The sequence below is a fragment of the Perna viridis genome, chromosome 3, assembly GCF_037379345.1.
Source record: "Perna viridis isolate PV_CMFRI_1.1 ecotype Kerala chromosome 3, ASM3737934v1, whole genome shotgun sequence".
Lineage (NCBI taxonomy): Eukaryota > Metazoa > Mollusca > Bivalvia > Mytilida > Mytilidae > Perna > Perna viridis.
Genome location: NC_142447.1, coordinates 30,525,847 through 30,553,259, shown reverse-complemented (window position 1 = coordinate 30,553,259; position 27,413 = coordinate 30,525,847). Strand labels below are relative to the sequence as shown.

Sequence of the window (27,413 nt, the reverse complement as noted above, 5' to 3'; positions counted from 1 at the left end):
CGATAGGACGAACTAGCCTTGGGTCGAGAATGTCCGATTTTAGAAGGATCTCCGAAGAGAAGGCGACAAAATTATTCATGGCACAAACGACTTTTCTGAAAAAGAAACATATAAAATTTTTTGAAAGATGCCTCCAGATCCTCCCTTCTCGCTACTGTTCTTTGGACAACAACAGGTATATTTAATTTATTTTTTTAGGCAGGTGTAATCCATAAGAGGACGTGGTAAATCTAAATTATGAGACGGCACTGAATTTCTTACCTGGATTGTTAATCATGACGTTCGCTGAGGCATTTTTTTTTTAAATATGCGACCAATCAAAAATAAATAAAAAAAATAGTTTCCCACGACGATACATTTATTTGGACTTGTCAACAAGTAATTCTCGCTAGTCCGAATTTCCTCTGACCCTGAAACCCTCCTCTTTTTTATTTGGATATTGATATGTTGGGTTAAAATCTCATATTGAAATAACATTAAACTTCAATATATTAAAAATCTAAGGGATCTCCTGTACTTGGCGATCACAATACTGGTATACCAGTATTGTGTACAATACTGGTATAAAAATTGTTCCAGTATTGTATACCAGTATTGTGATTTAAAAAAATAAATATTTTACTTGTACATATATATCTATAGTATTGTAGTACATGTAAGTATTGTCATGAGTATTGTAAAAATTTAACTCAAGTACTGTTTTGTAATTACTCATTTCTGCACAGTATTAACTTTTATTGATTTAGTAATGTTGACTTTGATATGGAAGACTGCAAAAACTGTTGTATGATATTTATTTCATACATGTTAGAAGAAAATTGAGCACTATTTTAATGAAAGCACAAATCAAAATATCATGATAAAATTACATATTAAGGTGGTGATACACAGCTACTGTCATTAGAGTGAGTCTTAAATCGTCAATGGTCTTAGTCTTAAGTGGACTTTGTTCTTGTAGTAATTTGACTAGGTCTTCATATTCTTTCCAAGTAGGTCTTTTTCCCCAAGGACATGCAAACCTAAACGATCGGTGGATGCACATCGCTGTACAAAATTTTGAAAAAACAAAATCACTATACTGGAACAAGTTTTTATACCAGTATTGCAATCGCCAAGTACATGAGATCCAATCTAAGTGATTGAAGATTAAAAATAAGTGCAAAACATATTTATAAACTGCTATTTAAAAATATGAAGCAATTTAAAATCCAGCAGAAAATGTATATGATTGTCCTCTGCCCCCCCCCTCCAAACACACACCTCCCAATGCATTTCCAATAAATATTTTAATAACCTGCTCGAAAATTGAGTTTAAATAATTAAATTAGGGTATTCTAAGGATGGGATGCCACATGTAATATTTTACACATCTAAAACATTCACAGTTCAACCAAAAGTATTGCAGCAGGATCACCAAACAATTGTAAATTGGATCCAACCAGGTGTTTTCATAATATGCTGTTCCAGTACACACACTTGTTTAGACACACAAAGAAGGCAGTGTTTTTTTATCTCACGTGACTATCCGTGTATGATGGAATCTCATTTGCATACGACCAAATCTCACTTGTGTCACGCAAAGTTAGAAATTGAAAGTAAATGGCTGCTGACCCTGGGTTAAGGCTTTCCAACTTCTTTTTACCGAGATTTGATGACAAATAGCCAATAAAACTTACATCAGCATAAAGAAAAATGAATCCCGAAAAGAACGAGGTATGCACTACCTACACGATTTCAACATGAAAGTCGTAAAAAGTGCGTGAAGGGTGATACTCCGAGGTACTGCTGAATCTGCAACTTTTTGTATGGCACATCGTTCTGACCCCAACCTGACATATTAATATCCAAATAAAAAGGAGGAGGGTTGCAGGGTCAGAGGAAATTCGGACTAAATTCTTGCCAACTGATGTTTTGTACTCTCGTGGTAAACAAGTTCATCCCAAATTTTAAGAAAAATTGTCTAAAAGATTGTTGATACTTTACTCTCAATAGTGAGCTACATTTGTATCATACAATGATTTTCATTATGGGATAAAATATGGTGTGCAGATAGGCAAGAATTGTGTCTGTCCTGAAAATGGCGAGATCTACAGTGGGCTCCTACTAAGGTATATACATTGTACTCACACTGCAGTTGATCTTAGCATTTATGTCGAATATGGTAACTTTATAATAAAAGGAATGATTTTTCATTCTCTTTGTCTACTATCTGTTTTTAGATGGTGATGTCCCCTTGTCACAATCATATGGTGTTTATATATCACAATTGGTTTGATTTGCTCATATTTGTAACAATGTTAAATTGTTTCAGATTTTAATGAAAGGAATCTTTATATAACCAAGAAGTTACTACATCAAGGTTTTTCTATATCACAAGCTCGTAAAAACTTTCACAAATTTTTCCATACCTTTTTGAACTGGTTTGTTTAATTATGTAATATTTTTTCCACAGTGACCAGATTTTAAAAAGGAAGGGTAGTGATCATACCAAAGTACTTTAACCTCGCCATATTTTTTGCGCCTGTCCCAAGAATTTCTGGCCTCTGTGTTATCTTGCTTTGTTTACACATTTAGTAAATTTTTTATGTTACTTGAGTATGTAGGGCAACTCTTTCGCTGTACCTGTATATAAGGATGTTTTGGTATGAGGATTTCCTTATCATTCATTGAAGACCAATAGGTGGCCTTGGGCTGACATTTTCATCCAGGTGTGGTTGTTGTCTCTTTGACATATACGCCATACCTATTCTCGTTATGTGATATTGAAATGTGTAAACCGTGCCCACACTGAATTTCCATCGTACCCAAATAATACTCTTTTGCTAATATCTTCATTGTGTGATATTTCCAGTTGAAAATTTGTATATATTTACAAAATGATAATATGAGGAAGGCATTGGCCTTGATGGCTTAAGTGTGAGTGAAGCATAAAGGACAAGGTTTCCTTTTTAAGAAGTAGACTATGTGTCATTTATTATTTGATTAGGATATTTTCAACAGTTGGTGTTGGCCACAGACATTCCATGTATTCATAAATTTGTCTGGAAATGAGTTCCAGGTTTGGCATATAAAGCAGGGATTTATCACAAAATGATGTAGTTCCAATCAAATAACATTGACATCTTTGAAATGTTTTGTATACGCTGCATTGTTGACAATTTCTAAAGCTATAGATCGTGATGTACATGTACTTGTTTTCCATGTTGAAATTTTTTTATGTGTTAGTAAGATTAATTTTGAGACAAATTTCTATACATTTAAGAGTGAGCTTTGCTCACTTATGATGGCTAGGCAAGAATCATGTCTTACCAAAAATTCCTGTACACAAAATCGAAGTCCTTTTTTTTTGTTACCTGTACAATTTTATATTTTACATTAGAACACCATACTATTATCAAAATATACATAATTTTCAAGGACGGTAAATTAAAATCAGATTCTATTTATGATACTTTCTTTTTCATTCTGGATAAGAGAGTATCCATTCTTTGCTGGTACGAATGTTTTTCATTCTGGATAAGAGTATCCATTCTTTGCTGGTACGAATCTTTTTCATTCTGGATAAGAGAGTATCCATTCTTTGCTGGTACAGTGATTTGTTCTAGGAATGATGCAGAATGTCTTAACTTCAACAATTCTTTTTTAAAACATTATAAAATCCTTCAAAATGTTATCAAAATTCTTAAAGTGAAATTTTAACCTCTCAGTGTTTTCAGAAAAATGTAAAATTCAGACAGGAAAGTGAGAAATTAGTTCGGTACAGTAACTTCTGTTTACACATTTCTGGATATTTGGGAACATATAATCGACTAAGTGCCGGGATTATCCAAGAATTTACAGGAAAGTGTCTTGAGATACAAAAATGTAGAATTAAACTGGTCATTTATTTGGCTGGGCCTCTTGATAAGGCATCAAAATAAACCATTTTATTTGTCCCTTATGACAGTATTAAGAGATTTATTGCCCATTGAATTTGAAAATTTGACCCATCTTTTTTCAAATGTCCCATTGATATCCTTAATATTTCCATAGGCTCCTATATAAAATGGGCCCTTGGTCCATCTTATGGGCCCTTAATGGTCTAAAGCCAAGAAAACTCCTGTAAGTGTCAAAATATCAAAAACAAAAATCAATTTATTTTAACTTCAATTGATTTAAAATGTTATTGAGAACTTTAGGACCAAATTCCATTATAAAATTCCTAATGATAATGGAAAAATCTGCAATATAGTGATTTGGGTATGGGGAATTAGGTATTGGTACAGGTATTGGTTACACATTTTGGGTTGTACCCTACTGTCTGATGATACTGTAGAAGTATTATTGTTTTGGTTGGGTACCAATTTTTGTGGTATTTGTGGGTTTGCTAACCCACAAAATGGAAATATTGGTATGTATTGTAGAGTTGTCAAATCCAGGAATTCAAGAAGCTAAAAACTGATCTTTTTCTCATAAACCATAAAAGTTGGTACCGACAAATAAAAGGCCTCCACAGTAATATTTATTCAACACAGCCATTTATCATGTTCATTCGCTACTAAATGTGATACGAAAGAAAAAAAACATGATATTGGCTTTCTGTGATGAATTAGAGCAAGATGTGGTCACTGTTCAAGATTTACATGTATTAATTTCATACTGATAATTTGGCAATGAATCTGTGACCTTAGCCTACTTGATTTAACATGTAATCAAACCTACAGCATCTGTACTTAAAGAAACATACAAATGTATGTCAATATGATACTTTATATGGTTCTGTGATGTAAGGGTTGATGGAAAGTTTTTCTTGTCTTGTACAATTTGTCTATGAGATGGGATTAAACATGCAGTAACAAAATATAAATGGTAAAAATGACAGCTTCTGCAGACCATATATGTGTGATAAAGATGTTCTGAAATTCCATGAACTGGACAGCACTAGAGTAGTTAAATTAGTTTGGGCACATTCATCATTTTTTTTTCAGTTTGGCATCAACCTTCAATTAAAAACATATTAGATTGGTGCAATGTTATGGTGACATTTGAGGTTTGATTAGACAGAGAGATAGATGATATGAACATTTTGGCTTAGATCATGTACAAAAATATTTTAAAATGTACAAAAATGTATAAACATGTAACTACACATTTTCATCTAATGTTGTATACAGATGTTGTTAAGGTATGCAGGTACGTATATGTTTCTATTGTGTGCTTATATTGTATATGATGTACATAGTAATTTATCATTTCAGAATGACTATAGCATTTTTTGGAATATCTGGTTTGGACATGTTGGATTCACTTGATGTAATAGATAAAGAAAAAAAGAATATGATTGACTGGATATATTCTCTTCAGCTTCTACCAGATGATTTAGGTACCATTTATTGTCTTTATGCATGTACATGTAAAAGTCAGAAATATAGTTCAAACTTTATATTAATGTTTCTTTATTTTTCATAAGAATCCATACAAAGAAAGGTATATAGCTGGATCTTCTTCTTGCTCCACAAAGGAAATGTCAATTCACCTTACAAAGATATTGTCTGCAGTGAAGGATGCACTACCAGATTGGTCATCTCAGCACTCAGATTTATGATAAAAGAGACAACTTTAATTTTAATTTTATAAAATTTCCTTACCTGTGCAGCAATATACTTTTATTTCCTGCATGTGTTTTTTATATTTCACGGTTGATTGTTGATTTTCTATGCTAGGGCAAGTACTAACTATTCTGATTTCCTTGGAATACCATGAATATCTGGGTAACTGACTCCTGAATAAGGGTGTGAGGAAATGCGCCTCAAAAGGTTTCTTACCAAATGCTTTTCTAGATATCAGTCCTTGTTTGAAAAATACTCAGTTTCTTCTAAAATAATGAGTAATGATTGTTCTTTGTGCTGACATGACCGTTGATTACCATTTATGAAGCAATAGCATGCAAATGCTATTTAATTACCACTGGTATACTCATGTCGCAATGGTTGAGGGAGGGTAATAGCTTGCCGTAAATCTTAGATTTTACCCACAATTTTGTTTGAAATGCCTGTACCAAGTCAGGACCATTGCAGTGCCAGCTGCTCTGGTGTTGTTATATCTATTTTGCCAGATTTATTTTGGACTTGACTTTATTATGGATCGGATTAGTGTTTGGTAATATTGGTGTTACCCTTATTCATAAAATGTAAAATTAGTGAAAAGGAAATGTCATGAACACTTACATACATATCATGCTATTTGTTAAATTAGCAAATAGCAAAGTTTACAGAGAAATTTTAGATTATTCAGGAAGTTTAATTTGTTTCCTTTTTCACTTCAAAAATGTTAATTTAGTCTCAATTCAGTTGTGAAAAGGCAAGGAATCTTTAATTGTTTGTGTTTTGTGTGTCTAGCTAAATTCTAACCACTCAGATTGGATCTTCTATTGCTTTGTACTATGATTCAGTACTTGATGATAATAATTAATTATTGTTTATTTTTAATTGTAGAAAGTAATATACATCTATGTGGATTTAGAGGGTCTTCAACTTTAGGTCATGCATTTGAATCAGAAAAGGTAAGCTATATTTGGTTACTATTTTGTAAGCTTATGATGCTCACATTTTGTTTGTAAAAAGAAAACAGTTCAAAGAATGTGAGACTCTTTTTCATCAAGAGTTTCATACTACAAAAAAACTACATGTACATGCAGCAGGCATGGTTTATCTCCCTTTGCAGTTCATCCTTTCTTTCCCTTGTTTAGTTATTGTTTTAAACTCATGTTCTTGTAAGATATTATTTCTTTCTATATCTGACAATTCCAAGTGAAATATGTTTTCCTGCATATATCCATGGTAGAAATTACACATGCTTTTAAAAGCTTGTTACATCCTTGTGGCTGACAGAAAGTAGAATATATTTTTGGCCTGTTTGTGATTCAATGTAGAATACCTGCTGTAATTGAAGTGGGAGGTAACTCCATATTCTTCAAACAAGGGATGGATACTTTTAATTGTGAAGGAGTTATGGTAAAAATGTTGAACTGAAGAAAACTGCCATGACCAACAAATGATTACCATGCATGTACTTCTGTATTTAGAAGGTAAATTTGTAAAATTTTGTGCCTTTTATGAAACATTTGTAATTTGCCTACCAGTACTTACATGTATGTTTTAATTTGTACATAGACAATAGGTATATGTGTGGTGACTTGGATATTTGTTTATAGGAAATATTTCAAGTATTGTTCAGTTTGACATATGTGTTGTATCAAGCTGTGCATGCAGAGTATTTCATTTTTGTATCCCTTTATAATACAGGCAAGGAAGAATCCAATCCCATTTGACTCAGGACACATCGCCAATACCTATACTGCCCTGTTAACATTACTCATACTTGGTGACAATCTGTCAAGAGTTAACAAGAAAGCTATAGCTACAGGACTTATGTCATTACAACAGGATGACGGAAGGTAAAGTTCATAGATCATGTATAAACATGCGGTCAGACAATAATTTTAATGCTTTGTAGATTGGATCAAAAAGGATTAACTGATAAAAATATTTCATGTAAAGCTAGAAGACATGGCATTGTACAGCTAAATATTCAGGAGTTGACATTAGCAACATACTTAGTCTACATGTATTTTGCCTTCTTCCTTGCATTTCTGATGTACATGTGTATTGTAGATTACTGTTTCTGAGATAAGTACATGTATGAACCAGTGTCCCTACCAGCCTAGAATATACAGATGGGCAGCAGTGTCCCAACCCTTGCTGATGTATCACTTATTCTTCTGCAGATTATTAACAAATATTTTCTGTCACAAGTGCTTGAATTATCTGAAAGCCATGTATACAGTTTTATTTACACTGAATTGTTATTATAGCTAAATAATACAATACAGGGTAGCATATCAATTTTGCTTTATATATATTAGCATGACTACATTTAGATGCTCATTTGTATCACTGATAAATACATGTATAATGTGTCTTATGTTTTGTTACTTTTGAAGCTTTTGTTGTGTACCAGAAGGCAGTGAGAATGACATGAGATTTGTGTACTGTGCCTGTTGTATTAGTTATATAGTAAATGATTGGAGTGGTGTCAATACAGAGAAAGCTGTACAGTTCATCACTAGTAGTATGGCAAGTTATCATTACAAATCTAAGATGTTAAAGCTAGTAACTATTATAAGCCTTAGATAACATGGCAAGTAACCATAACAAACCTTAAATAGCATGGCAAGTAACCATAACAAACCTTAGATAGCATGGCAAGTAACCATAACAAACTCTAGATAGCATGGCAAGTAACCATAACAAACCTTAGATAGCATGGCAAGTAACCATAACAAACTCTAGATAGCATGGCAAGTAACCATAACAAACCTTAGATAACATGGCAAGTAACCATAACAAACCTTAGATAGCATGGCAAGTAACCATAACAAACCATAGATAGCATGGCAAGTAACCATAACAAACCTTAAATAGCATGGCAAGTAACCATAAAAAATCTTAGATAGCATGGCAAGTAACCATAACAAACCTTAAATAGCATGGCAAGTAACCATAACAAACCATAGATAGCATGGCAAGTAACCATAACAAACCTTAAATAGCATGGCAAGTAACCATAACAAACTCTAGATAGCATGGCAAGTAACCATAACAAACCTTAGATAGCATGGCAAGTAACCATAACAAACCTTAGATAGCATGGCAAGTAACCATAACAAACTTTAGATAGCATGGCTAGTAACCATAACAAATTCTAGATAGCATGGCAAGTAACCATAACAAACTCTAGATAGCATGGCGAGTAACCATAACAAACCTTAGATAGCATGGCAAGTAACCATAACAAACCTTAAATAGCATGGCAAGTAACCATAACAAACCATAGATAGCATGGCAAGTAACCATAACAAACCTTAAATAGCATGGCAAGTAACCATAACAAATCTTAGATAGCATGGCAAGTAACCATAACAAACCTTAAATAGCATGGCAAGTAACCATAACAAATCTTAGATAGCATGGCAAGTAACCATAACAAACCTTAAATAGCATGGCAAGTAACCATAACAAACCATAGATAGCATGGCAAGTAACCATAACAAACCTTAAATAGCATGGCAAGTAACCATAACAAACTCTAGATAGCATGGCAAGTAAGCATAACAAACCTTAGATAGCATGGCAAGTAACCATAACAAACTCTAGATAGCATGGCAAGTAACCATAACAAACCTTAGATAGCATGGCGAGTAACCATAACAAACCTTAGATAGCATGGCAAGTAACCATAACAAACCTTAGATAGCATGGCAAGTAACCATAACAAACCATAGATAGCATGGCAAGTAACCATAACAAACCTTAAATAGCATGGCAAGTAACCATAACAAAGTCTAGATAGCATGGCAAGTAAGCATAACAAACCTTAGATAGCATGGCAAGTAGTTATAGCAAAACTTAGATAGCATGGGAAGTAGTTATAGCAAAACTTAAGATAGCATGGCAAGTAACCATAACAAACATTTTATACTATGGATCATTACAAACCAAAGATAACATGGCAAGTAATCAGTGCAAACCTTAGGTAGCTTGGCAAGTAATTATTACAAACCGAAGATGCATGTACGTGTATAATGGCCAGTATTTCATACACACCTTGGTTGCTTGGCAATTTATAATTGTTGTATTCTAATTTGGGTTTTCATTGGATGTAAAGGTTATCTTGACTTTTGAAGACAAATTTCTCACTTTTAAAACCAGGATATTCCTATTTTTAACCATGTGAAATTTCATTGTCTTACCCATTGGAAGTTAAAACATAATTTTTGGGTTATCACCAAAACATGTTATAATGTCTCAAAAATACAAAGAAATTACAGCAAGCAAGGTTTGAGTTTGTGAAATTATCACAAAGTTTATTATAAACATGAATACAGGATTCAAATTCAATCAGAAAATGCATACTGAGTTTTTGAAGACAACCTCAGAAAAGATTATTCTAACTTGACACAGCTTTGTTATAGAATTCGAACTTTTTTACTTTAGGGTCTGAGACATTCCTGTGGAACACTCTTTATGGTGTAAATTAAAGGGAAAAAATGTACTAAGTATGAAAGTTTTCTTTGAACCATAGTCAGAAGGAATAAAATTAACTGATTTTTACAGAAGACTGCAGAGTCAATTGAGTGCAAATTGAGAATAACTATTTATTGTTGTAACTGATATATCTGATCTTTATATTCTTTTTGATTATTATTGGAATCATGGTTCCCTTAATAAACAACATTGTTTGTCCAATAAAATTGAGCAGGATTGTCTCGCTTTTACTATAAAGACATTAAATAGGTTTATCTTTAATTTGAGGATGTTCACATATAATATATATTGTTTTTCAGACATATGAAGGAGGTATAGGACAGGGACCAGGAACAGAAGCTCATGGTGAGTTAATTATACATGTTCTTCCACTGGTAATATTGATACATGTAAAGAAAGAAAATATTGGGAACAAATATTTTCCGAAGAAAAAAACTTGTATCATTTTATCACCAGTAGAAATCTTAGTTACATGTACCAATAGGAAATGATTTGTTCAGTGTATAGGTGTGATGTCTAATTTATTACATGTACCAATAGGAAATGATTTGTTGGTGTATAGGTGTGATGGTTACTTATTTACATGTACCAGTAGGAAATGATTTGTCTGGTGTATAGGTATGATGTCTACTTATTTCATTTCATTTTCGCTCTGTTTACATGTAAGTTATTAAAGGACAAGACCATGTTATTGTGCAAGTCATAAATATCGAAACTAATCTGTTAAATATTCATAAAAATAAAATTGAAACAAATTAATTTCCTTTTGTTAATTAATAAATCGAGACTTATAATTAGGAAATTTGAATTTCCCGCGCCTATGGGTGCCACCATGACCGGTTGAACTGTGACGTCACGAAGTCGGTTTGTATAGGTGTGATGTCTACTTATTTATGTGTACCAATAGGAAATGATTTGTCTGGTGTATAGGTGTGATGTCTATTTATTTACATGTACCAGTAGGAAATGATTTGTCTGGTGTATAGGTGTGATGTCTACTTATTTCATTTCATATTTGCTCTGTTTACATGGAAGTTATTAAAGGAGAAGACCATGTTATTGTACAAGTCATAAATATCGAAACTAATCTGTTAAATATTCATGGAAATTAAATTGAAACAAATTAATTTCCTTTTGTTAATTAATAAATCAAGATTTATAATTAGGAAATTTGAATTTCCCGTCCTTATGGGCGCCACCATGACCGGTTGAACTGTGATGTCACGAAGGCGGTTTGTAAAGTGAAAGTAAATAGGTAATTGATTATGATGTCCAAAGAAATCGCAAATTTGGGACGTTTCCCCTATAATTTCAACCCAAAATAAATAGAAGAAGAGATTGAGGCACAACATGTATAAGCAAATGTCACACATCATTGACGAACAACAGAATTTGCAGCCAGATGACTAGTATTTGTAAGGAAAATCTCATGGCTACTTCTGAAGAATGTTTGTGTTGCTGGTAAAAAAACTTTTAGAACATTTCTCTTTTATCATTCGTGCAATCGCAAGCTTGACAAGTCATTGTGTTTTGGTGATTAGATAAACATGATCGTAGAAATATTTACGGAATATTTTTTGCTTACATATTATTTGCAGTACTTGTATCAGTACCAAACTGACTTTGTGATGTCACGAGCCAATCGGAAGCTATCGGTAAAAATCAATAAAATCTGGCTATGATCTTCCTTCAGATAGGAGAGTTCTGCAAGATGGCTATCCACTGATATTTCTAGGATTTTGAACTTCGCATAGCCTTGAGCATTTTATAAAAGCACATTTTGCATTAAAGTTATTTATTTTTTGTTTACGTGTGTATGATTTATCATAAGAGCCTAAGGTAATGCAAAGGTGGTCTTTCCCTTTAATATCTCGTAATATTAGAAAATGTTCAATTCAGAATTTGTTTTTATTTTTATTATACCCCAGCTTTTTTACAAATACCCATACAAACTTGTATACATATGTCCATTATTTTTCTTTGCATAGATCTTGGAAACTCTGACTGCATGTTATGATTTGAACTTTGTTATGCTTCATAAGTTTGATAAACTTATTGAAGCTCTTTGGCCTTTGGTTCAGTCATCCATTAACTTCGTAAATCATATAGAAATTTTGTTGTGTTTTTGTAGTTTCATTAATTTTTATGCACACCCAAACAAGTTTTGCAAACATATAATAGTACCGTGCTGTCATCTTCACTGTTGTCATTGTTGGCATCCTTTAAGGAGGTAGACCTGGACACAACTCGTACAAATCATTGGAACGTTTGTGTTTAGCATTTTACATCAATCTCATGTAAGCATCAAAGTAACTTGGACTGATTTCATTTTGTTTCAAATGAAAGCTTGATATGCTTTGTTGAAATTCAATATGATACAAACATATTTTTGATTTCACGAGTTATATCCCTTACCCTAGGTCTACATCCTTAACTTTTGTTTATTTATGATAAACACTTATTATATCTTTTTGATATTTGAACACATTATTCTTAGTGATATGGCAAAGAGCCCTATATTTTGGGAGATTTTTTACTGATCTTCTTTGAAAATACAGGGCCAAAAGGGGGAAATAAGTCTTGGAATTAGAATGGTTTGTAGTAGTTCATAGTTAATCTCATTTAGATGATTCTGTTGTCAATGCACTCTTTGGGAATTCAGTTTTAAAACTTTTACAGAAAAGACTTATCTTTAACTGTTTTAATGTTATAGGGGTGTGAAATTGGACTATGCCCTAAAAAATTAACTTTCTGATTTTGGTCCAATTTGAAATTATTTTTTTATTACCATATCTTCTGTGTATTAAGCGAATTCGTGTATACCACACACCCCCTTCTTGGCAAGGGAGATTGATGAAAAAAGTTAGCAGAAGACCACATTGAGATGAAAGGATTCCAGTAAATTCCCTGAAATGCATTTTCTTTCATCATTAATCTTTTATATATGAGTATTTTTATGTTTCCCTGTGATTGCAAGCTATTTATTGATTAAAATACATTGATGTATTGGGTCCATTCAACCAGTCGGCTAAAATGTTTACATTTCCTGTTCGTATGCAAATCAGGTATTTCACTAAAACAGGGGTGTCAAGTCCAGCTGTTTATTAAAAAGATGTTTTAATTTTCCAAGCTTGTGTATTGATATTTGACATCTGGAAACAGTTTATCACACGGATTGAAGAATTAGTGACAATTGTTTTCGCCTTTGAAATTAATCTTTTGTTATTTGATTATTAAATGACAATGGGCACGAGGACAAGTTGGCACTCCCCTTATTGTGTATTTGATGCTCCACTGCACACAGGCGAAGAACTAATAATTAGGATGGCATGTTTTGTGAGAAGTTAGTCATGGTTTTTCAACTATGAAATGCAAGAAAACAGCATTGATGGATAAAACAACTATTGAATAGCAGGAAAACTTTATTTGTTTATTTCACATAAAACTGTTCTCCAAAAAACGAAATGGCTTGATGTTGTCTTTTATCGACAGCTTCTGTTCTGATTCCTGAAAATTATGTTTCCAGAAGATATCTAGAAACTCATTGTTTTGGTGTATACCACAACCCCCCTCCTTATGTTATATTAGTTTCCAGGCAATCCTCATGAAAATCCATGCTTGCATCTTTAAATCAGATTTTAGATATCTCATATTGTTATTGAATTATATGGATGGAAGGCAAAGGTCTTTGATGAGCACCCTTACTGTAGAACTATTTCACCTTTATTTGAATTTCAAATTTTGTGCAAAATAGTGTCCATAATGAACTGTAAGTTGTTATGTTTAAATTTGTCAAAAACTGATGTTGTGTCCACTCTAGCTCAAAGTGAACAGAGTTCAACATGCTATGGTTATATCATGCTGCACTCAACACAGCTGCTCATTGTCCCACAAAACTCAAAAACCATTCATAGTCAACACAAACTCACTTCAAACTTCTGATGTGATGCATTTAATGGTAAGTGGATACCTATAACATTCCAAAGTAGTTTGTCTTCCATTTATGATCATGATTTCAATCACCTTAGAGTTCTATGATTTTGTAGGTGGATCAACTTTTTGTGCAATAGCCTCACTAGTTCTGATGAATAGACTTCAGGGAGCATTTAATGAAAAACAAGTTAAACGATTAAAAAGATGGTGTATTTCCAGACAGCAAACAGGATTCCAAGGACGACCAAATAAACCTGTTGACACGTGCTACTCTTTTTGGGTTGGAGCTACGTTAAAGGTTAGTTGCAGAAAGTTCAATCTAAAAAAATATTCAGTAGAAAAAGACATTCTTTACACACTAATGTTCTACATAATTGAGTGTAATATGAGGTTAAACAAGCTAAACAATAAATCTGTTAATATCATTAGCTGCCTAGCATGTACAGATGTACAGACTAAAAATAGATGGATGCAAGGAAAGACCTTACAATTGTCTGCCACCCAACCATCCCTAACTTACTGTAATTGGCAATTTTTATCATGTTTAATTTTTTTTTCAAAATAGTTTCTATCACTTGCTCAGAATATGAGTAGAGTAAACAGTGCCTCAAAAGAACACTATTTCGAGATAAAGTAGAATAATTGGATCAACACAATGTGACTTGCTTTACCTTGTGACAATACCTTTTTTTCTACCTCGCCTTACTGATGGAATCAATGGAATTACGAGGACTTTTTAATTGATTGTTGTTTCTTTGCTTTAGCAACTTCCTGTGTAATTCTTTTTATACCCCGCCACACAAAGTGGAAAGGCATCGTGTGATGCTCTCCAAAAAGTTGTGTGTCTTCCCATCTGTCCATCCCTCGACAGTTTTCTGATGATGACTTGAGACTTTTTAAATTTAGCACAATTATTTTGTACCATAAAATACAGTTTAAGGTAATTTTTCAGCAAAATCTAATTGTAGTTTTAGAGTTTCCTCACCATTAGATGGCGTGGTATCATTCAAGGTTCGATAAATGCCCTATTTTTTTCATGGAGATGGAACAATTTGCTCCTGGACCTACATTTTGTATTTATAAGGTCTTTATTGCAGTTAGAGGTCGTATGGAATTTGATAAATCACTCATAAAATGTTACTGAAATACCATGTACTTACACAAGTATAACTTAATAACAGGATGTATGTTAATCATTTAAAAATGAGAATTTATTTTTTTAATTATAATTTTTCAGTTGCTAGACATATTTGATTTAACTGACAAAGAATTCAACAAAGGATTTATGCTAGAAACCCAGAATAGCATAACTGGAGGGTTTGCCAAATGGCCCGACCACACCCCTGGTAAGTCAGAAAATGAGTAGCTTGGTAGGCACAAAAATCATATATTTGAAGCACCTGGTGACAGATTTTTGATGAGATTTTGATTAAAAGGACTGTGTGCAGACATTCCTATTATAGATAGTATGTTTAATAAACTTATTTCTTGACCATATTAGTGGGTTGATTTTAACTGTTGTTCGTCTAAATATAGCTGAAATATTGCTGCTTGGACGTTAAACCGCAGCAGTCAATCAATCAATAACTGTTGAATATTAGGTTTGTTTGATATCCTGAATCAAACCTTTTATTTAGATTTTGTATTTTATGATCAGTCTTCAAATTGAGTAAATTTGGTTCCAAAATTAAACTTGAGTTGATTTCAACAGTAATTGAATGCTTGGAGTTCTTGTGATATTCTTTATCTAAATAAGTAAAGATATTTTGAGCCTGATATCAACATGTCATAGTATTTCTTTCCTTTTACTTGACTTTTAATGAGCAACTTGTGAAGTGTTTCTAGAAAAGCAAAGGATGCTTACCCTACCAGTGCATTTGGTCATGCTCCCAGTTTTAAGTAGAGTCTGAGTTGCTCATTTACTTTTGTTGGTTTATACGCATTATTTTGGTTATTTTATTTTCTTGGTTGTGTGTGTCTGTTTTCCCTGTCTGGTCTTTGACCCTGGATTACATTCTTTTGATTTCCTCTAGAATCTTAGTTCCCTTGGTTACTCTTTCAAATTTGTGTTAATTGAGAGACAAAGGATTCAATATTGCACTTAATTTGATTTTTACAAAAAATCAGTTCTTGAAGTCCTTACATATGCTTAGGTTTTCAAGAATCACTTTAATGCAAATACAATTTTTATCTTTTAGAAAATCCTCTATAATTGAAGTGTTTTTTTTTTCTCAACTCAGAATAAGGTTGTTTGTATATCTGTAGTACAGTGTTAAAGATAAGATCCTAGATTCAAAGAGAGATAACTCTAAATAGTCAATGCAATTTTACAACAAAGTGAATGTATATATATACAATACTCATATTAAATTGAATAAACTATTAAACAACTTATAAGATTTTTATACAGCGGCAAAAAATTTACATAATACAAAAAAAATTGTATATGTTATAGCACAGTTGACATCTGGAGACTTCATTTCCATGTGATAACATTAGTTGTGGTTGACCAATTGCTCTGAAATTTTGATATGATTTTTTTACTACTAAAGGAAGGTTCCTTTGCAATTTGGAGTTTTTTGCCCGTACAGTTTTAGAAAAAATGGGCCAAAAAGGGTAAAAATAGGTGTTTAATTATAGCCTTGTAGAATGTTTGGTTTTATTTGTTTATTTTGATTTTTTTTATTGTCTTCCTTATTTAATTCTGGTAAACAAATGTATCAGCAGATTTTGTGTGTTTTGGACTGTTTGCAAGTTATAGAAGGTTGAAGTTGGTCACCACCAAAAATTTCAACTTTTTTATTTTTAATCCAAATTTTGAAAAAAAAAAGTTTATTGGATTCCTCATAAAAATCCCTGCCTGTACATTTCAATCAGATTTCAGATATCTCTTCTGATTTTCAAGTTATAAGGGGTTAAAGAGCCAACCTGAAATAATAGACTTTTATTTTTTGTCCTATTTCAAATTTTTTTTTATTCCTCATTAAAACCCCAGGCTGTATTGTTCAATCAGATTTCAGATATCCTAGGGTTTTTGAGTAATAAGGGATTGAAGGGGCCACTCCCAAAAAAATCGACTTTTCTATTTTTGGTCTGATTTGGAAATTTTTCATTCATTTTAAAATTTTGTATAGTACTGTGTCCAAACCATTTGATGTGTCTTTAGTAAATTGTAAGTCCTTATGTTTCAGTGTGTCAATAACTATTATTGTGTCCACACTTGCCCCAACTGTTCAGGGTTCAACCACTGCAATTATATCATGCTGCACTCGATGAAGCTTTTTATTTATCCTGTAAATGGCTTAATTTAGCTTTCATTCATCAGTTAAGTAAACAATTCAAACTTATGCCTTAATTAGAATGCCTTAATAAGCAAAAGCAACACTGCAAAATTATAAATATTTAGCAGTAATAATAATTAAAACAAATAAAACTTAACACAGGCTCACATCACAAAAGTAGTAAAGATCTTGCAATAAGTATTACATAATTTTCATGTCACACATCAAAGTAAACTCTAGATATTAAATATGAGTGCATATCAAATGTATACAGTACTAAATATTAAATGTATAACTGCACACATAAGAGGCATTTATAAGCTGTGTGTATCTTATTCTGAAATTATGAGATTATGTAATAAATTAGATTATTTGTCTTCTATTTAGCAAATAAGATAGCTGTCTCTTAGGTTAAAATATAAAGTTTTTCAAAATAATCTTTATTCTGAATATCTAACCTTTTCAAATTATAAAGTTAATCTAGTTAAGTTGTTTTACACATTCATAACAACTAATTCATTCCACAATCTCATTCACAGACTCTGACAATCACACATCTAGCAATCTAACATTCATTATGAACAGTTCCGAAGACCAGTGATACAGCACAATTCAAACATGCGTGAGTGGGAATGTGGAACTCTAAATTTCAAAATGTCTACCTATCCAAAACAAAGACGGAGTGAACCTAAAAGTGACCTAAAACAATAGAAGTCCATATCAAAAACCACATGTGACCCAAATGGTCCAATGAAAGAGCAAATAAATAAAAGACACCTGAGATATGAAAAAGATAAATTAAATAATAAGTATCAACTGACACACAACAATTTGAACATTAATAACTGTCAGTATTACAGTCACTCTGAAGGGAATAATTTGTCAGTAGTTACAGTTACACTGAAAAGTAAACATCATCAGGATTAATTTGTCAGTGCTTACTGTTACACCAAAGAAACATATATAACTTGTCAGTGGTTACAGTTACACTGAAAAGTAAACATCAACAGGAATGATTCCTCATTGATTACAGTTACACTGAAAAGTAAACAACAGGAATGATTTGTCCATGGTGACAGTTACACTGAAGTAAACATTGATAGGAATGATTTGTCTGTGGTTACAATTACACTGAAAAGTAAACATTGATAGGAATGATTTGTCCATGGTTACAGTTACACTGAAGTAAACATTGATAGGAATGATTTGTCCATGGTTACATTTACACTGAAAAGTAAACATTGATAGGAATGATTTGTCTATGGTGACAGTTACACTGACAAGTTAATATCAATAGTCAGCTCATATAGAATACTGACTTATCTTTAATATCTAATTGTAACGATATTAAACATTAAGAAATAATACAATTATGTAACATGATATAGAAATTCAACATTTCTAAACTTAGGTGGCATACATCACCCTACTTGATAAGATTTCAAGGAAATGAATTAACTGTACAAAGATTACTCTACCACATAATCTGTATACTTTTGGCATCAATTTTTTTTTCCTAAAACATTTCTTTTTTATTTCAAGTTTCCTTTCTGTGACAATCTACCATATGGCAGGTGTGAAATTTGGTGATTTGTAGGCAAAACAGTATACTAAAAAATTTAGCATTTCTTATTTTGAGGAATGGCTACTGGTGCACAAAGTACTTGAACCCATAGTAAATATTTCACTGAATTTGTTTTGGCATATTTAGACAGACTGCAAAAATATGCCAGAATAAGCGCCCTGCTATATGGTATCAGCATACTTTTTTTTAGACTTTGCAGTTTCTTCACCAATATCAGTTGTGTTCTTTGATACATCTAACCATATGTATGTTTTTATCCAAACTAAAATTAACGTTCATTTATTTTACCAACAAATGCTGGGGCTTTTTGGATATGCAGAATGTAGTGTATTTAAATTTTTAATTTTATGACCCATTTTAAAGTTGGTTCATATTTAGGTAAAAAAAGTCTAAAATTAAATGTTTTGTTTCTTATCAAATTCTTTTGGTTTCTTTGACTTACAGAATCGACACTATTGACTATTGTTAGAGTGATCCATATCAATGTCTAAAGGACCCAACTCCGAATGGAAACTTTTATTTTCCTTTAATAGTTAAAATCTTGGGATATAATAATGTATTTGACTCTACATTTGTTTTGTACACAAAATAAAATCTGGCAAAAAAAATTATATTTGAAATATGACAGTTACAAAATGAAATGAAAAAAGTTCTAGATTTTCGAGTTGGACCATTTGGATATTGATGGGGATCATTCTGATAAGGGGGTCTAAAACCAAAATTCATAATTTTATACTTGTATTTACATGCTAAACCAGGATTTGGTTAAGAGAGTTTGTTGGAATATTCAGGGTTAGGTTTAGACAGATTGTCGGAATATTCAGGGTTTGGATTAAAACAGATTGTTGGAATATTCGAGGGTTGATGAAGACAAATTGTAGGAATATTCAGGGTTTGGTTTAGAGAGATGGTTGGAATATTCAGGGTTTGATTAAGACAGATTGTTGGAATATTCAGGGTTTGGGTTAAGACAGATTGTTGGAATATTCAGGGTTTGATGAAAACAAATTGTAGGAATATACAGGGTTTGGTTAAGACAGATTGTCGGAATATTCAGGGTTTTATTGAAACGGATTGTAGGAATATTCAGGGTTTGGTTTAGAGAGATGGTAGGAATATTCAGGGTTTGGTTTAGACAGATTGTCGGAATATTCAGGGTTTGATTGAAAAAGATTGTAGGAATATTCAGGGTTTGGTTTAGAGAGATGGTAGGAATATTCAGGGTTTGATTAAGACAGATTGTTAGAATATTCAGGGTTTGGTTTAGACAGGTTGTTGGAATATTTAGGGTTTGGGTTAAGACAGATTGTTGGAATATTCATGGTTTGATGAAAACAAATTGTAGGAATATTCAGGGTTTGGTTTAGATAGATGGTCGGAATATTCAGGGTTTGATTGAAATAGATTGTAGGAATATTCAGGGTTTGGTTTAGAGAGATTGTTGGAATATTCAGGGTTTGGGTTAAGACAGATTGTTGGAATATTCATGGTTTGATGAAAACAAATTGTAGGAATATTCAGGGTTTGGTTTAGACAGATTGTCGGAATATTCAGGATTTGATTGAAACAGATTGTAGGAATATTCAGGGTTTGGTTTAGACAGATTGTAGGAATATTCAGGGTTTGGTTTAGACAGATTGTAGGAATATTCAGGGTTTGAGTTCAGACAGATTGTTGGAATATTCAGGGTTCGGTTTAGACAGATTGTCGTAATATTCAGGGTTTGGGGTTAAGACAGATTGTTGGAATATTCAGGGTTTGGTTTAGACAGATTGTAGGAATATTCAGGGTTTGGTTTAGACAGATTGTAGGAATATTCAGGGTTTGGTTTAGACAGATTGTTGGAATATTCAGGGTTTGGGTTAAGACAGATTGTTGGAATATTCATGGTTTGATGAAAACAAATTGTAGGAATATTCAGGGTTTGGTTTAGACAGATTGTCAGAATATTCAGGGTTTGATTGAAAGATTGTAGGAATATTCAGGGTTTGGTTTAGACAGATTGTTGGAATATTCAGGGTTTGGTTTATACAGATTGTCGTAATATTCAGGGTTTGGGTTAAGACAGATTGTAGGAATATTCTGGGTTTGGTTTAGACAGATTGTCGGAATATTCAGGGTTTGATTGAAACAGATTGTAGGAATATTCAGGGTTTAGTTTAGACAGATTGTTGGAATATTCAGGGTTTTGTTTATACATATTGTAGGAATATTCAAGGTTTGGGTTCAGACAGATTGTTGGAATATTCAGGGTTCGGTTTAGACAGATTGTCGTAATATTCAGGGTTTGGGTTAAGACAGATTGTAGGAATATTCAGGGTTTGGTTTAGACAGATTGTCGGAATATTCAGGGTTTGATTGAAACAGATTGTAGGAATCTTCAGGTTTTGGTTTAGACAGATTGTTGGAATATTCAGGGTTTGGTTTATACAGATTGTAGGAATGTTCAGGGTTTGGGTTCAGACAGATTGTTGGAATATTCAGGGTTCGGTTTAGACAGATTGTCGTAATATTCAGGGTTTGGGTTAAGACAGATTGTTGGAATATTCAGGGTTTGATTGAAACAGATTGTAGGAATATTCAGGGTTTGATTAAGACAGATTGTCGGAATATTCAGGGTTTGATTGAAACAGATTGTAGGAATATTCAGGGTTTGATTAAGACAGATTGTAGGAATATTCAGACCATATTTTAGTGTTAACATCAAGATCACTGATTTATGAAATAACTTTTCATGTGTAACATTTTAATGATTGTGAAGTAAATATAACCTAGAACATTTTGGGCTGACACCAATTAAGTCATAGAAGACAATTAAATATTAATCATCTATAACTTATGTAGATTTTCACAGAAATGTGATAGTTTATTAAAAATTAAAAAGATTGTTAATTTTTTGTGCTACTCTGACCTGGATATTATCTAGATTGTAACAATACAATCTACTGAGCGTATTAATTTAAAAAATAACACCATTGTTAATTTGAATAGGATGATATATTTTGTATGTTGTAAGAACTGGCTTATAAATAATTTTTTGAATCATCCATGTTTAAATTCGTTGTATATGTGTTGTCTTTCTACTTCATGAAATTTGTATCATTCAAATTACAATGTGAAAATTAATTTTCAAGGAGATTAAAGTTTTCTGTCGGAGACAGATATAATTGTCTATCAGATTGATAGAAAGTTTATTATCCAGTTAGGCACAAACCATTTTTTTACTGAGGGGGAGAGAGTTGGTATTTAAAAATAGAAATAAATGATTCCAAAAATTATTATTCAATACTCACCGTATTTGAAACTTAACTATGTAGATTTTCAGATAAAAACTTTTGAACTCTGCTTCTGCCAAAAAAAAATTTTTGTACTTACATGAACAAAATTTCTAGCTCAACATGAAATCGCAGCCCTACCTCCTTTTGAGAAGAAATTGGTCTGTCCCTTACCTACCCAAGACATTTCATTAGGTTATGGTCATCAAGACAAGATTCATTTCCTCACTTCCTGTCAGATTATAATTACTTTGATTTTTTACTACTTATAAATTTTACGCAATATGTAATCGAAAAAAAAAGAGAATTTTTCAAGATTTTTATTAGGAAATATAGATTGCCCTAAGATTTTATTCCTTAAAATAGCATTATTTGGTGTATGGAAAACCCATGCAGTTTTCCCATTTTAAACAAAAGAAATTAATTAAAATGATGTATTTTATCTGTTATATCTTGTTTATTTTTACTGCAATTTAAGGCAATCAAAATTGAAATCCTTTAGGTTTTTTGGTAATGACATAATCCTAAGTATTTAAGGCTTTCAGTGAGATCAAATAAAATAATAGTTACTTCATCACTCCAAACCAATCAGCTGATCTCACTGTTGACCACAATAACCAGTGATCAAACAGGCTTCAAAGAAAACATTTACATATAGGTGATGATATTGTCATCATTTTTACCTTTATATTTTTATTGTCTTGGTAGTTATAGGTATATAATCTTCAGATAAAAATCCAAACTTTGGAGTTTGTACAGATCTAAAATTAAAATCTCTTCTTAATTAGGAAAATTAAAGTTAATGTTTTGTTAATGTACACTCACTTTATATTGTTGTAGTAATGGATAATGAATTCAAATAAATTGTTTTTAGATTGTAATTATTTTGTTTCTCCACACAAACTTTCTTTTATTGATCTAAGTTTACTGACAATTACTAGTATAGATCCCGAGATATCTTATTCCTTTGTCACTGTGTTTGTAGCTCCCCTGGGGAAGTAGTCAGCGTTATTATTTACCCGAGAAAAAACTTTCGATCTAACATTACAATTAAGTCACATTGCATTACTTTGATGCATTTGAGGTTTATCATGATTTCAAAAATGAAAAAAAAAAACTTTATATACTTGTCCAAACAAGTTGATAGTGTTTCATCTATGGAATTATTCCTCAAATATTTTGTCGACTTAAAACAATTTTTTGAAGTCTTTGATATTTGTTTTACAGATGCATTACATGCTTACTTTGGAGTATGTGGAATGTCACTGATAGGAGATGAAGGAGTCTTACCAATGCATCCAGCTTTAAACATCAGCCAGAGAGCAGCTCAACATTTAGAAAATATACAAAAGTTATGGCTTGAGAACTCATGATGATAGTAACTAGTTAGTTCCTGTATACCTCCTTGTATTCTATTCCTTCTGTATACAAGTTTGTGTGTGTGGAGTTAATATTGGCATGAGAAGGTGTTAATTTAAAAAAAAATAGGAATGTTAGTTTCTTTATGCCTTTGAGGAATTATATTCGAAGATTAAATGTAGAAATACCTGTCGCCAAAATATTTATGAATTGATGAAACTTTGAAAAATTAGTATATGATCCTTTTGTGATTTGTTGAAATATTACTATACTGGTATATAGAATTTGTCTTGAGGAGAAAATGCTAAAATGTTATTACAATTTAATTGAGTTTTATTTGATTCAATTTTTATTTTTTGACATTTGTTTTGTAATGATATAACTGTAAAACCCAATCATAAAATGAGTGTTTTACTGAAGTATCTGGCTGGTAGCACTGATGGTAGTTAAATGTTAAACACCTGCTCACTACTGGGGCCATACTACATTAACTTCTTTGAGTTGTTTTTCTTCATTTTCCCTCATTTCTTCAACCTAAAATGGATAGGACTGCCATGTACTTACTGTTTCTCTTTGTCACTCAGGTCATTTTGTACTTTGTATTTTTTAAAGTAGCAGTCTTTGTAAGAATCATGCAAAATGTGATTCATGGTTTGAAAGCCTTCACATTTTTATTTTTGAGCCTTTTCCTTTTGTGCCAAAAAGGATGCCTTTTGCGCCACAACTGTTTTGCGCCAGTTTACTTTTCGATTAGTTAAATTGCGCCAGTGAATTGATTCTTTTGGACCAAAATACAGGTTAATTTATATTTGATATTGTTTTAGTGCTATATTAGATGTGTGGTGTTGTTATTGTATGTTATTCACATTTTTTAAAAAAAATCTCTTTATAACTGGTTGTTCATCTCTTTGTCAAGTATAATTATGAAAATATAAGAAATACAAGCCTTTCATTTTAGTTTAAAAATGTAAATACAGACCCTCCTCCTTTTTTTCCGGGCTGGGAGCGACAGCTTTCCCTGGCAGAGTTAATGTTCAAAAAAGTTATTTTGATATATCATGCATTTCTAACTCATTTTCTTTATTTCATGATAGTTTTATTTTAGTTAGATTTTTACCTTTTTAATATTTAATTTTCTTATTTGTATTTGGCACAAAAGGTAGCCTTTTTCTGGCAGAAAAGGACTACACAGGAAAAAAAAATTTGGTGCAACTTAACTACGATTTTTTATTCATTTGGTGCAAAAGGACGATGCCCTTATTTTTTATATTTTGTTTAAAATCTTACAGTAAACAGAAATCAATATTTGTCTTTTTTAACTAACCCTTGCTCTTAGCAGATAAAAATTATGAAGAATGTGCTGTAGAATTCAAAATTAAGGGAGATTACTCTGTAAATGACACTAAAATACAATAAAAACTATTGGATTTTCAATGTGGATTATTTCCTATTGGCAATCAGATTGGATTAAATGATAATACATTTCATCATAAAGACCTACCAAACAACTTCAAAATAAAAATTAAAATGTGTAGCCTTTTTTGAGATGTAGTACATATAACAGATTTTACATGATTCTTACAAAGACTGCTACTTAATATTTTTTTTTAATATATAGTGACTGTATTACAAAACACTACCTATGTTAACATATTGCTGCTCAAATAGTGTTATTTTTTTTAACCCTTGATATTACTGTAGTTTACCTATTGAACACAACTAACTTGTCACACTACAAATATTCTTATATTTATAGGTATTTTTAGAGTTTGTCAAAAATTTCTTTTTGTCTGTGGAGTTTTCAATTTTAGTTAATTCCAATAAAACATAGATCTGTTTTAATGAAAATTTTACAAAGGTGTGAAATTTCACTTCCCACCTCACCTCACCTATGAACCTTTTAAACAAAACAACATCACTAAAAATACTTAAAAAAACTCATTTATAAATATTTAAAAATATCATTTAACCCCTAAGCTAAGGTTTGAGTGTTTTTGCACATGGTTTCTGTTGTTAAAGTGAGCTATAAAGGAACCCTATGAGATTTCAACTTGAACATAAACCAAAAGAAAAAAGCCAATCCACATCAGGCCACCGTAAAAAAATTCCTAGATTATCATCCAACATTTTTCAAATTTAGAGGTGGGTGTACAAATTTTATTTTTTATCAATTTAAGTGAAATTCAAGAGTAATTAACCAAAATTTAAAAAAAAAACAAATGAAATATTTGTTGGAGGGTGAAAAAATTGGGTCAGGATGAGAAGAGAATGTAGGATATTTTTATTTTGGCCTTATCAGAATAACCCCAACCAAATTTGGCGAGAATGAGGTAGTGCCATTTTCATCAATCATTTAATGTGCCACCTTTAATATAAATATAATTTGTGTTAACTATTTTATCTGCTTCCCTCTTGAGTATTTTTTAAAAAAGAAATTAGCTGGCTTTCAAGCAGGCCCTTATTTTCCTAATTTTCCGTATTTTTCAAAAGCAGCCCTAATTTTCCTAATACCAGCAGAAGAATCTTAAAAAAGCCCTATTTTTGTTGAGAAATTCCTTATTTTTTGAATTTTGAAATAGTAATTTCCCTTTATATTGTCTGTAATGGAATCTAGCTTAGTATACTTTCAGAAAATGAGTATTATGATCAAATAAACACCTCAGGACAGAAGGGCATTTTGGTGGTCATTAGCAGTGGCTGAATACAACTGTTGATGGCCACTGACATGATCTTCTGGGTTGGTTAATAGTTTTATATTGTTGTCTTTAGCCAGTGGTAAGTAACTTGTATTATAATTGAAAAAGAAAGAATGTCATCCCTTATTTTTGTGTTAAAAGCCCTGAAAAATCCTAAATTTAGCCCTTATTTATTAAGAATTTGGCCTTAAAAGTAACCCTTATTTTTTCACAAAGTCACTTGAAAGCTTGAACTAGTAAAAATTATTTGAAGACAAGTAACTGTTTATTCTTAAAAAATAAATTTATAATTAAGTGGGTTACTTCAGAACCCGCTAGATAAATTTGTATTGGTCATCGAAGAAGTCAACGAGGACAAAGAAAAAAGAAGCAATCAGGAACAAACGGTTAATAAGAACCTAGCAAAACTTCAGTTACCCAACTATTATCTTCACTTCTGTTTCTCATAGGACTCCATCATGTCATATAATGAAAACTTGAAGGGATTGTACTAATTAGTTTATTTTTGATATTATATACTACCCCACAAAAATATAGGAATCAACCTGTCTGTATGTTTGTGGTCTAAAAAGTATTTTAAGCACAAATCTTCCGACATTACTAAAAGGATTACTACGAAAGTTTATAGGAAGGTTAAGCAACATCATATGTAGATGTGCATTAAGGGATATTTTTGTCATTTGTTGCCTTCAAAGGAAGATAATTTAACTTCAGGATTTCACATGTTAAAATTGTAAAAGTGACAGTAACATCTTGAGAAATGGTTTTAACCCCAACAGGGAAACAAATACTTTTATCTTCGTTGTTGACTAGATTTCTGAACTATTATTAAGGTAGGTCATACCTATTACATTGAGCATTCTTTTCCATCATGTTACAAAATCATACTTTTTAACTTCTTATATATATTTTTTCAATGAAAAAATAATGTTTGAAATGATCTTAACAAATTATGTTTAAATTATATTAAAAGAATTTTTGACCTAAGAATTTGTTTAGCCAATTACAAACATTAATTGTATAAAGCCATTTTTAAAGGGAGATAATTGGCAGGAAAATGTTCAAGTCTCATTAACCACTTCTAAGGTTTCCATTACTTTACATGTTAGAAAACTAGTTTTAAAAGTTTCATTGTGAATTCCCAGGATAAATGACATCTTAATGTTGCATACCATTGTGAAGCTTGGAAAATAAGGCTT

General features: G+C 31.8%; 1 protein-coding gene across 1 annotated transcript; it reads left to right on the top strand.

Annotated features, from left to right (window-relative positions):
* Nucleotides 1-25,360, top strand: LOC148621822 (geranylgeranyl transferase type-1 subunit beta-like). The gene is made up of 9 exons (XM_088576591.1): nucleotides 1-175; nucleotides 5,238-5,362; nucleotides 6,474-6,541; nucleotides 7,284-7,435; nucleotides 7,982-8,114; nucleotides 10,385-10,430; nucleotides 14,132-14,316; nucleotides 15,256-15,364; nucleotides 23,387-25,360. Exons 1-9 carry the CDS (start codon nucleotides 30-32, stop codon nucleotides 23,530-23,532), a joined length of 1,110 nt encoding a protein of 369 aa, XP_088432717.1. The 5' UTR covers nucleotides 1-29; the 3' UTR covers nucleotides 23,533-25,360.
* Nucleotides 25,361-27,413: the final 2,053 nt, after the last annotated feature.

Excerpts from the sequence above, each read along its gene's own strand:
- LOC148621822 (XM_088576591.1), top strand. The coding sequence starts at position 30 with ATGTCCGATTTTAGAAGGATCTCCGAAGAGAAGGCGACAAAATTATTC. Across the intron at positions 5,363-6,473 it reads GCTTCTACCAGATGATTTAG|AAAGTAATATACATCTATGT; the intron begins GTACCATTTATT and ends TTTTAATTGTAG. Across the intron at positions 10,431-14,131 it reads ACCAGGAACAGAAGCTCATG|GTGGATCAACTTTTTGTGCA; the intron begins GTGAGTTAATTA and ends ATGATTTTGTAG.